Genomic DNA, 13,112 nt, shown 5'->3' with positions numbered 1-13,112 from the left:
TACTTATGAATGGTTTTTAATATTTTAGGCTGTTGCCAAAATGGTTCAACAGTGCTGTACTTATGTTGAGGAAATCACAGACCTTCCTATCAAACTTCGATTAATTGATACTCTACGAATGGTTACTGAAGGCAAGGTAAATTTTCTGTTGACATAACTCACAATGATATGAACTGTTTTTTTTCTGTATTCAGAGATACTTAATGTATGTAGATAATTTGTATATTTTATGTTTATTTTTTAAAGAAATACACAAAATGTCATCACTGTAATTCAACCAATAATGCCTTTGTACATCCCTTTCTGCAGATGAATCTATTTAAATACTGACAGCCATGGTATATCTAGATTTTTCTGGGAATTGGGTATCTTATCACGGATTTATATGTGACTTTAAAAAAAATGAATAAAAATTCTACAGGGTCAGGGTGTGGGAGAAGAGCATTTTAGACATAGAGGAAATAATATTCAAAGATAACAAAGTAAGAAATGTATGATAGATATAGGAAGCTGTAATTAGTTTGATATTATTGAAAATAGGGTAAGCAAGCCTAAGCATGAAAATTAATTCCCTAGGTGCTTTAGGTTATACTGTAGTCATATTTTTGGTGTTTAATTTGTTGGAAATTATAAATCTACTAACATTACTTACAGCTACAAAAATATTAACAACTTTAATACCTAGCAAAATCAGATATTTTTAAAGAAGGTAGTCTTGTATTTAAAGATAAATCAGAATTAGAGTATTAATTGTAGACATTGGACTACATATAACACACTTTTCAAATAATCACAAGGCATTTTGCATCTTCTGCGCCGTTTATGTAGCTTGTGGTCCTATTATTTGTTAAACATAGTAATTTCATATTTAGGTTCTCAAAGCAGAGTTACAAAATATGGATAAGGTTTTATAGAGACATTTTCTTAAGAATTATGGCTATAGTTGTGAAATATAAAATGTCTCACAGCTGTATTTGTACATGGTGGATAAAGTGCACAAGAGCTGTGAGATACTCTTATAGCTGGGTTAAAGAATAGTTCAGTTCTGGCCAGGCACAGTGGCTCACGCCTGTAATCCCAGCGCTTTGGGAGGCCGAGGTGGGCCGATCACCTGAGGTCGAGAGTTAAAGACCAGCCTGACCAACATGGAGAAACACTCTCTCTACTAAAAATACAAAATTAGCTGGGCGTGGTGGCGCATGCCTGTAATCCCAGCTACTCTGGAGGCTGAGGCAGGAAAATCACTTGAACCCAGGAGGTAGAGGTTGTGGTGAGCCGAGATCACGCCACTGCACTCTGGTCTGGGCAACAAGAGTGAAACTCCATCTCAAAAAACAAAAAAAAATAGTTCAGTTCTACGTTTTATTTTTTTGAGACAGTCTCACTCTGTTGCTGAGGCTAGAGTGCAGTGGCCTGATCATGGCTCACTGCAGCCTTGAACTCTGGGGCTCAAGTGATCCTCCTGTGGCACCCTCCCAAGTAGCTGGGACTAAAGGTGCATGCCACCACACTCAGCTAATGTTCTGATTTTTAGTAGAGACAGCCTCAACATGTTTCCCAGGCTGGTCTCAAACTCCTGGACTCAAGCGATCCTCCTGCCTCAGCCTTCCAGAATGTCAGGATTACAGGTGTGAGCCACCACACCCAACCTACTTTTTAAATTTTAACACGTTTCCACAGAATTTTGATTGTGTAAATTTCTCATTTGTAGATTTATGTTGAAATTGAGCGTGCGCGACTGACTAAAACATTAGCAACTATAAAAGAACAAAATGGTGATGTGAAAGAGGCAGCCTCCATTTTACAGGAGTTACAGGTAAGGTACTGCATTTTAGAGTTGGTAAAACTTTGTTTAGTCAGCAGCATTTTCTAATGGAAATATAGGTTGAGTATCCCTTATCCAAAATGTTTGGGACCAATAATTGTTTTGGATTTTGATTGAAAGCCTGTGAATGGCATCTTTTTTCATACTGAAAATTGTCATTTCCTCATTAGCCATTAAGAAGATGCAAATTAAAACCACAATGGGGTACCACTACATACCTATTAAAATGCCTACAGTTTAAACAATAAAATACTCATTGCTGGTGGGAATGCAAAGCAGCTGGAACTCCTGTACCTTACTGGTGAGAATGCAAGGTGGTGCAGCCAGTCTGGAAAACAGTTTGGCGGTTTCTTATAAAGTTACACGTATGCTTACCGTATGACCCAGCAATCCCACTCTTGAGTATTTACCCACAGGAAATGAAAACTTACGTTTACATAAACCCAGTCTACAAAACCTGTTCAGAATAACTTTATTTGTGATAGTAAAAAGATAAAATCAGCTCAGATAGCCTTCAACAGGTGAATAAACTGTGGTATGTCTGTACAATGGAATACTACTAAGCAATAAAAGTAAATGAACTATTGATGTGTAACTTGAGTGAATCTTACAATTTAGGCCATTATACAGAGTGAATAAAGACAGCCTCAAAGAATTACATACTATATTTGACATTCTTAAAAAGACAAATTTGTAGTGATGAAGTACAGATCACTGGATGTATTAGGAGGGCTTATGAGTGGGGGAAGTGTGTGATTATAAAGGGGCAGTATGAGGGAAATTTTTGGGGTTCTGTATCTTCATTGTGATGGTGGTTACGCAAATCACTACATGAGTTAAAATTCATAGAATTTTATACCAAAAGGGGGAAAATCCATTATAAATTGTAATTTTCTAGCGGTAACTGGCTTTTAATGTAATTGTCAACACTCTCCCTGTATACATGAAGGTTCTTATTATTTAACAAGGATGAATATTTTAATATCTATTTCATTTTATTGCAATTCACAAAATTGCAAAGTACTATAAACTTATTTGGGGAATTACTGTGCTAGGTGGAAACCTACGGGTCAATGGAAAAGAAGGAGCGAGTGGAATTTATTTTGGAGCAAATGAGGCTCTGCCTAGCTGTGAAGGATTACATTCGAACACAAATCATCAGCAAGAAAATTAACACCAAATTTTTCCAGGAAGAAAATACAGAGGTGAGCATATCTCTGACCACATGTTTACTTTAAAAGTATGAATAAAACCCATAAACCCCAATTTGTTTTGTCAACTTTTTTGCAGAAATTAAAGTTGAAGTACTATAATTTAATGATTCAGCTGGATCAACATGAGGGATCCTATTTGTCTATTTGTAAGCACTACAGAGCAATATATGATACTCCCTGTATACAGGCAGAAAGTGAAAAATGGCAGCAGGTAAGAATATATTCGTGTAATTGACATGGCTTCTTATTCAGAAGAGTAATTTGCATTTTTTATTTTCAAATCTTTTTAACTGCAATAGTTAGATGCAATTGTATGGTGCTGCTTTCTATTCATTGTTGTTCAGTATATTACTGAGTCAGTCCAATTGCGGCCATAGTTTAGATTATGTCTCACTTTTGGAGAAATATAGGCTTCCTGTTTAAAATATGTACAGTGGGTCATATCCTAATAAAGGTTGCAGATAAAGACCCAGCATTACTTTGGAAAATTATTTTACAAAAGCTGTTTTAAAGGGCTTATATATATATATTCCACATTTATACTGCTAACTTGTTATAAGAACTTTTTCTTTATACATTCGTCAAAAATGAATGTCAAGAAAAATGTCAGCTGAGGGGAGTAAGTCAGATTAGCAATGATTTATTATAATAGTTTTGTGAAAACTAAATACTATAGAAAGACACTATGAAAAGGCAGCCTGGCAATATTTTTCCCCTTAAGACTTTTTTTTGTTTGTTTATTTGTTTTTTGTTTGTTTTTGAGACAGTCTCTCGCTCTGTCGCCCAGGCTGGAGTGCAGTGGCGCAGTCTTGGCTCACTGCAACCTCCGTCTCCCGGATTCAAGTGACTCTCCTGCCTCAGTCTCCTGAGTAGCTGGGACTACAAGCGTGTGCGACCATGCCCAGCTAATTTTTTTTTTTTTTTTTTTTTTTTGAGACGGAGTCTCACTCTCGCCCAGGCTGGAGTGCAGTGGCGCAATCTCGGCTCACTGCAAGCTCCTCCTCCCAGGTTCACACCATTCTCCTGCCTCAGCCTCCCGAGTATCTGGGACTACAGGCACCCGCCACCAAGCCCGGCTAATTTTTTGTATTTTTTAGTAGAGACAGGGTTTCACTGTATTAGCAAGGATGGTCTCGATCTCCTGACCTCAGGTGATCCGCCCGCCTCGGCTTCCCAAAGTGCTGGGATTATAGGCGTGAGCTACCGTGCCCTGCCTAATTTTTTTTTATTTTTGTATTTTTAGTAGAGATGGAGTTTCACCGTGTTAGCCAAGGATAGTCTCTATCTGACCTCAGGTGATCCACCCGCCTCTGCCTCCCAAAGTGCTGGGATTACAGACGTGAGCCACTGCGCCCGGCCAAGACTTTAAAATTTGAAATGGATATATAGTTATTCCATGATTGTTCAGTTTTTGTCAAAGTTTCCATTATATCCAGTCTTGCATATAACTTTTGTTGTACAACTCTTTTAGGCTCTGAAGAGTGTTGTACTCTATGTTATCCTGGCTCCTTTTGACAATGAACAGTCAGATTTGGTTCACCGAATAAGTGGTGACAAGAAGTTAGAAGAAATTCCCAAATACAAGTAAGTACTTTTGAAATTAGCATGATATATCTCAGTTGAAACACCATTTTGAAAGAAAATTGGCTAACCTAAGTGTATACTTCTGTGTATACTTCTTTTTTTGAGATGGAGTTTTACTGTTGTTGCCCACGCTGGAGTGTAATGGTGTAATCTCAGCTCATTGCAACTTCTGCCTCCTGGGTTCAAGTGATTCTCCTGCCTCAACCTTCCCAGTAGCTGGGATTACAGGCACCTGCTACCATGCCGAGCTAATTTTTGTATTTTTAGTAGAGACGGGGTTTCACCATGTTGGCCAGGCTGGTCTCGAATTCCTGACCTCAGGTGATCTGCCCACCTCGGCCATCCAAAGTGCTGGGATTACAGGCTTGAGCCACTGCGCCTGGCCTAAGTGTGTACTTCTTAATTGGTTACTGATAGAGTATACTAGAGAATAAAACTAGAGATGATAACATGGTGGAATTTTTTTTTAGCATTGCATAAGCAATAAATGAGATTATAACATACTTTATTCTAAATTGCTTATCAAGTGGAAGTTTCATATCAGGTCTACATTTGCAGCTTTTGATTAATTATTTGATAGAGTTTCATCATTAGTTTAGAGCTTTGTGATTTTCAGAAATACATACTTGTGAAAATCTATTATATAAAATAGACTTGCTTCATCATAAACACAACAGGCTCTTATTTCTGTTTGTTTCATGAGCACATTTACAGTCAGTTATTTCAGAAATTGACAGTGCAGAAGAGAGCAGTGTTAAGTGGGAGAATGCTGTATTCTGAACTACTGTGGGAAAAATGGTAATTTGGTAAAATACACAATAATCATATGGTGTCTCATTCTACTAAATAAAATTTAACAAAAACAGTCTTGAATTTTTTGAACTTTGCTATTATATTAGTTAATACTTAATTTTTACAGATTTGGAATATTAAGATGTATACAATTTTCAGGGATCTTTTAAAGCTTTTTACCACAATGGAGTTGATGCGTTGGTCCACACTTGTTGAGGACTATGGAATGGAATTAAGAAAAGGTTCCCTTGAGAGTCCTGCAACGGATGTTTTTGGTTCTACAGAGGAAGGTGAAAAAAGGTGGAAAGACTTGAAGAACAGAGTTGTTGAACATGTAAGAATCTGTCATAGAGATGACAATTTTTATTTTAACCTTTAGTGAATTTACTTTTTAGAATTAAATTTTGGCGATTTTGAGCATAAACTATTTTATTTTTCACATTTGATAACCAAATGTTCATTTAGGATGTTATCTTTAATTCTTCACTTAGGATTTTTTTTTCTATGCCCACTGTAGTAGTGATGCACATTTGGTGTTCAGATGTTTACTCTGCATTTCCCAAAGCATATTGGAATGTATCTCACTCATCTTGGGTTTTTTCCCTATTTTTGGCTTTTCAGAAAAGATAGCTATATTTTAGCTTGCTTCATTGTGAGAGAACCTCTCAAGAATCCAAAATTTATAGCGTATAAACCAGACAGAATTTCCTAAGAGTGGGGGCAGGGGGGTGTTTCTCTCTTAATATTCAATATTCACTAGTCTTGGAAGCAGGTAACATGTCTTAAACCTGAACTTTGATCTTTTTAGTATCACTGCCGTTATGTTGTATTATGTTGCCATTCACTCCTTCACTTAACAAACTTTATTGTGAGCCTTCTGCGTGCCAGACACTTTACAAAGCACCAGGGCACACGGGAGAATAAGACAGTACCCTACCTAGGCCGGGCGTAGTGGCTCACGCCTGTGATCCCAGCACTTTGGGAGGCTGAGGTGGGCAGATCACCTGAGGTCAGGAGTTCGAGACAAGCCTGGCCAACATGATGAAACCCCATCTCCACTAAAAATACAAAAATTAGCCAGGTGTGGTGGCGCACACCTGTAATCCCAGCTACTCGGGAAGCTGAGGCAGGAGAATTGCTTGAACCCGGGAGGCGGAGGTTTCAGTGAGCGGAGATCACACCAATGCACTCCAGCCTGGGCGACAGAGCAAGACTCCGTCTCAAAAAAAAAGACATTACCCATTACCCTACCTTTAATAAGAAGATTAAAAATTATAGAGAAAGACATACTTAGAAATAAAAAGAGTATCAGAGATATTGTAGTACAAGTATCTAGAGAGCAGAGGGAGGCTTATGGGAAACTTTGGTAGTTCTACATGGAGGAATGATCAGGTTGGATGAATCGATGATTGAGGTGAGGTTTGTAAGAGGAGTGTGAGGTTATCGGGCAGACAGGAACAAGGGAGGGCAGCCTGCGCACCAAGTCCCTCTGAGAGTGAGTGTGGAGAATGCATTTGGAGAGATAGGAGACTAGAGAAGACTAGTAAGGTGAGAGATGTGTGGACTTTAAATAAGGCAGTAGCCAATGGATTAAAGACTGCATGGAATGGGATTGTTTTAAGGAAGGAAATCAATAGAATGCAGCCATTGATTAGACTTAAAGCATGAAGGAAAAGGTTAGATTTAAAGGATAAAAGCACGGAGAAGAATGCTTCTCATGCTTTCTGATGTGTTGGTGTTGCCATCAGCCCTGATAGAGATGGGCGAAGATGTAGCTTCTTCAAAGATTGAGTTCATTTTTCTCCCCAGTGTTCCCCCACCTTTTCTTGAGTGCTATTAATAATATTACCAATAAGAACAGTAAAGGGGAGTCTGTGTGTCTTAACTTCAGCACCATCGCCAGTGAAAATTAGGAAATTTAATTTGAAGCTATCTTTAACTCATTGGAATAATGGTAAAGTGATGAGTATTTGAAATGATGTCTAATCTTTTTTTTTTTTTTTGAAAGAGAATCAGTGTAGCTCTGTCATCCAGACTGGAGTACAGTGGCACAGTCATAGCACACTGTAACCTTGAATTCTTGGGTTCAAAGAATCCTCCCACCTCAGCTTCCTAGGTAGCTAGGACTATAGGCATGCACCACCATATCACCTAATTTTTAAATTTTTTGTGGGGATGGGGTCTTGCTGTGTTCCCAAGCTGGTCTTGGTCTCCTGGCCTCAAGCAGTCTTCCTGCCTCAGCCTCCCAAAGTGCTGGGATTACAGGTGTGAGTCCCTGCACCCAATCGATCTCCAATCATTTTTTAGATTTTAGCCTTTAAAACATTTGTGTTATAATTAGAAAATCTTAACTTTAGATTCTTGCACTCAGCAAAAATATTTCAGTACAATTATAATTTTTAACCACTAGTTAAGACAGGCATATATTTTGACTATATATTTAAAGAGCTGTGTAGAATATTCATAGTAATTCAGAATAACTACAGAAACCAAAATATCTAAGTATTTAATTTTGTTATTGAAAATTAGAACTAGCTTTGCTCCAGTGATGGACTGTAGAAAAATGAAAGCTCTGAGTCTAACATTTTAAGTAAACTTACTTGGATATGAAAATAAATAGACTTTTAGACTTACTGACAAATGTTACGTATTCTCTCTGCTTTCTATCCTCTCCCCAGAATATTAGAATAATGGCCAAGTATTATACTCGGATAACAATGAAAAGGATGGCACAGCTTCTGGATCTATCTGTTGATGTAAGTAATAATCAACTTTGAGTTATTTGTAGGCATTCCTTTTGAATACTGACTTGTAAAAATTGAGTAAGAAAGTCAATTTTATGATTTAATTTTATGTTTAGGTAGTAGAGTAATAGTTTCCCAAGCAATCTTGAGTACCAAAGACTAACTTAAGTATCAAGTATCAAGTGATCGTAGGTCTTTTTGGAACAGTGTTGTCTTTAGGTCCGTGTTTCATGTTGACAAAATGCATAGCACACAAAGAGGAGTTAACCCAAGTGTGTAGTAATGGCCTGAAAGCCATTTCTGTCCCCAGAAGGATTTGTGACAGTTTAGGTGGTAAGACTCATGGAACAGAGTTGGAAGGTTTGTTCCTTGATCAGCTTGTCAGCTCTTGTCACTTATGAATGAGAGTACCAGAGTCCTTAGAAGTCAAGTGTCTTGTCTGTGGTACATAGTTGCCAAGTAGCAGAGCATATATTCTAACCCAGCATTTCTGGAAACAAATTAACTGTACCATACTGCCTTTTAAGGGGAAACTTAGTAGAAAAGGGAGTAGACCAACTTGCTGTTGGCATGGATACCAGCAGTATTGAGCTTGCAAGGAGGCAGATTCAAACTCACCCCTGACTGAATCTACTCAGATTCTATTCATTCCCTAGACTATCAGTAAAATAAGTACCTATTATAGGAAGTCAGCAGTTGCTAACTCTTTTTTTTTTTTTTTTTGAGGCAGAGTCTCACCTTGTCGCCCAGGAGGGAGTGCATTGGTGCGATCTCAACTCACTGCAACCTCTACCTCCCAGGGTTCAGGCGATTCTCCTGCCTCAACCTCCTGAGTAGCTGGGACTACAGGCGTGTACCGCCATGCCTGGCTAATTTTTGTATTTTTAGTAGAGATGGGGTTTCACCACATTGCTCAGGCTGGTCTTGAACTCCTGACCTCAAGTGATTCACCCACCTCGGCCTCCCAAAGTGCTGGGATTACAGGTGTGAGCCACCACACCCAGCTGAGTGTTACTAACTCTTAAGAATGAATTCCCCTGCATATTCTTGGATGAAGAGTGTAGAAAATGCTTTTCTGAAGTTTTGTTTATCGTCTGTAATTTATCCTGTCTTAATCCAATTCATCTTTCTCTCTTGCAGGAGTCCGAAGCCTTTCTCTCAAATCTAGTAGTTAACAAGACCATCTTTGCTAAAGTAGACAGATTAGCAGGAATTATCAACTTCCAGAGACCCAAGGATCCAAATAATTTATTAAATGACTGGTCTCAGAAACTGAACTCATTAATGTCTCTGGTTAACAAAACTACACATCTCATAGCCAAAGAGGAGATGATACATAATCTACAATAAGGGTCTTAATGCTTTTAGAAAAAAGTTAAAATTGGAAGTCATTAAAAAAAAAGACTGTTATAATGGTGTATATGTTGGGGTTTTTTTTCTAAGCTTCTTTGTCTTAAATTTTAAAATAGTGAATATGTTTGAGACTCCCTTTGACCTTTCAGTTCCCCAAGTTCATTGTTAACTTTGCATTTGCAATTGGTGCAAAAATACACATTTCTGTTGTCTGAATACACAAAAAGTTGTGTCATAACTTACCCAGATATGTTTTTCTATCATTTGAAACCTTTTTAGCTACTGTTTGTTTTCATTCAACTAACAAACATATTCCAATAATAAAAGCAGTATATACATATTTCCTTTCTACAGTTACCTCTGATTCTAAACATTTTGTGGGGTAGTGATTTGGCAAGTGTTTTTTAAATAAAACAAATCTCATTGTAAAGCTATCAGTCATTTAGTAGAATAGAAAAGCAACATAGAGCATACAAGAACATTTGGGATAGAGTTGTGATTTGTGAAGAATTTGTACTTGTCAGTGGCAGAAAGTCTAGACTGAGTGTGTATGCAACAATCTGGTAAACTGTAGACTTTTTTTTTTTTTTTTTTTTTTGGGTCAGGCTGGTTCCAATCACAGTAGCTTGATTGCTTTCAGCCCTCATCCTCTGACTTGATCAGTTGTTCAACAGAATCAACTGACATAAGTGACACAGGTTATTGGGTGTTAAGTCCGCTCTATAGGGATAGTGACTACTTTTTTTTTTTTTTTTTTGCTCTTCTTCCTCTCCCCTTTCTTTATATGAGTTTAAATTTAACATAAAGTTGTTTTTATAAGGCTTATTTGTGGCTTTAAGTTGTAAGTCTAATTATATCATATCATTATTGTTCCAAATTCATTATCTCTGTAGGAACTTTTAGTTCCATTATATGAACACTGGATAACCTAATTTTTTTTAATGCTTTAAAAAAATGGCAAAAAGAAACGTCAGGCCACCCTCATAGTAAGTGGTGTAGTATTAAAATATTTTCACGGAATTAAAAGTAGCTTGCTGTCCAAGAAACATCTGAGATGAATTGGTGTGAACGAATTTTGCAAGTTTTTAAAATTTGATTTATTTCAGAGAAAGTAGAAAAAACAATGTTAGAAGGTTATTTAAAATGATGTTTAAATGAAAGTGTGAGGTCTACTTTAAAAAAAATTCAAATGAAGAGAAAAAGAAAAACAGCATTCTAGAAATGGTATTTCTCCTAATTAATTTTCCACTTAATGGAAAATTATCAATTGTCCTATTTTATGATCCCAGGACTGAAGACAGTTGTGGGATATCTGTCATATTTATCCTGTGAGTCATTGTGAATAATGACATACAGTACTGAAGTAATCTGATTTTATTCTTTGGAAATTCAATGCATTGGCCACATTAATAACATCAACATCTGCTATCACTTATCTTTTTAAAACTAACCAAAAAAGGCCGGCCGGGCGCAGTGGTTGACACCTATAATCCCAGCACTTTGGGAGGCCAAGGTGGGTGGATCATCTAAGGTCAGGATTTCGAGACTAGCCTGGCCAACATGGCAAAACCCTGTCTCTACTAAAAAAATACAAAAATTAGCCAGGCGTGGTGGCACGTGCCTGTAGTCCCAGTTACTTGGGAGGCTGAGATGGGAGAATTCCTTGAAGCCGGGAGGCGGAGGTTGCAGTGAGCCGAGATCACGCCATTGCACTCCAGCCTGGGTGACAGAGTGACACTCCGTCTCAAAAAAAAAAAAAATTGGAAAGTTCAGAAACAGAAGTTCACACTAACAGAGTATGGTTTTAATTTTCCTTTGAATGAAAAGGATAGAAGATAAAATTGTGTATTGTTAACTTGTAAATAAAATTGGAGCTAATTTGAAACTAGCTTCTCAATAACTTCATCTTTCTAGAGACTCATTACCTGTGGGCTTGTCAAACCTGGACTATTTGGCCAAATAGGTTGCTATAGAGATTGCAAGTGTTCCTCCTCTTTATTTTTTTTTTATTTTTTGAGATGGAGTTTCACTCTTGTTACCCAGGCTGGATTGCAGTGACACGATCTCGGCTCACTGCAACCTCAGCCTCCCATATTCAAGCAGTTCTGCCTCAGCCTCCTGAGTAGCTGGGATTATAGGCGCCTGCCACCACATCTAGCTAATTTTTGTGTTTTTAGTAGAGATGGTTTCATCATGTTGGCCGGGCTGGTCTCAAACTCTGCTGACCTCAGGTGATCCACCCGCCTTGGCCGCCCAAAGTGCTGGGATTACAGGCATGAGCCACTGAGCCCAACTCCTCTTTGGTCTTTCTTTAACACACACTAGGCTCTTTGTGTATTATGATTCAGTGCTATTTGTAACTGTGTCCCAGTGACCAAATTGCACTGGACTCGATCAGCTGTTCATCCATTTCGTGTTTTTTCCTGTCAAACATTAATCCAGCAAATATATGAGGTATTTAGCAATTTATTTTCTTAGTATTACAAAATAATTTATTAGCATAAAGTACAATAGTGAAATATTTGAGTTGTTCGGAACCTCAATTAATCCTGTTTTACATTTCAGACCTAAAGCTGGCAATCAGGAAAAGAAGCACTTTGTTTTAAATGTGGAGAAGATAACACTTGATTCCATTTCATTGTCATTAGTGTATTAACCAGCAGGAGAGGTGATGAGCCATTTTTCAAATGAAATACCTTTTATTTCCATATAATTTTTTTATTTTAGAGTTCAATAGCTGTTTCTATAATTATCCTCAATTTCCATATGTTACTGAATCTGAAAAACTCATCTTTAAAATTCAAACAGTTCCATTCTCTCTCTTGTAAATGTTAAATGTGATAAAAGTACATATTTTAAATTGTTTTCAGCTCTTGGATATAGCAGCAATAAAAACACTAATTTGTGGGTATTTAAGAAAACCTGGAGAATAAACTCATACTTTAAAAGATCACTTCTCTTTTCAGTTCTCATTGTCTGAAACAAAAGGCCATAATTTTCATGTTTACCCCAAATCATCTCTCTCTAAACCTACTTTTTTGTCTTTTAAGACTTTATTATATTTTTAGAGCAATTTTAGATTCACAGCAAAATTAAGTGGAAGGTACAGAAATTTCCCATATTCTCCTTGCTCTCACACCTCCCTCATTGTCAACATCCCCCACCAGAGTGATACATTTTTTACAGTTAATGAACCTGTATTGACATCATTATCACCCAAAGTCCATAGTTTCCGGTTCATTCTTGTACATTCTGTGAGTTTGGACAAATGTGTAATGGCGTGTATCCACCATTATACTACCATAATACTTGACCGCCCCACAGTTCTCTGCCAGTTCATAGCTTCCTGCAAATCCCCTGACAATTGTGAGTCTACGGTTTCCATAGTTTTTCCCTTTTTCAGAATGGCATATAGTTGGAATCACAGTAGGTAGCCTTTTTTTAGATTGGCTTCTTTCACTTGGTAATACGCATTTCCATTTCCTCCACATCTTTTCGTGGCTTGATAGCTTATTTCTCTGTAGTGCTGAGTAATATTCCATTGTCTGCATGTACCACAGTTTATCCATTCAGCTCCTGAGGGGCACCTTGCTTCTACAT

The 13,112-nt window shown here is 37.5% G+C and overlaps 1 protein-coding gene across 1 annotated transcript in view; it reads left to right on the top strand.

The window, feature by feature from the left end:
* The window catches only part of PSMD12 (proteasome 26S subunit, non-ATPase 12), a 28,260-nt gene extending 15,798 nt beyond the window's left edge, over positions 1-12,462 (top strand). Inside the window, 8 exon segments of the mRNA NM_001132029.1 lie at positions 29-136; positions 1,712-1,816; positions 2,881-3,030; positions 3,116-3,250; positions 4,511-4,623; positions 5,575-5,749; positions 8,094-8,171; positions 9,300-12,462. Coding sequence (NP_001125501.1) covers positions 29-136; positions 1,712-1,816; positions 2,881-3,030; positions 3,116-3,250; positions 4,511-4,623; positions 5,575-5,749; positions 8,094-8,171; positions 9,300-9,509 — 1,074 coding nt within the window. The 3' untranslated portion in view covers positions 9,510-12,462.
* The last annotated feature ends 650 nt before the right edge of the window (positions 12,463-13,112 follow it).

This window comes from Pongo abelii, chromosome 19 (genome assembly GCF_028885655.2).
Source record: "Pongo abelii isolate AG06213 chromosome 19, NHGRI_mPonAbe1-v2.0_pri, whole genome shotgun sequence".
Taxonomy (NCBI): Eukaryota; Metazoa; Chordata; class Mammalia; order Primates; family Hominidae; genus Pongo; species Pongo abelii.
This window is presented reverse-complemented; position numbering and strand designations above follow the sequence as displayed.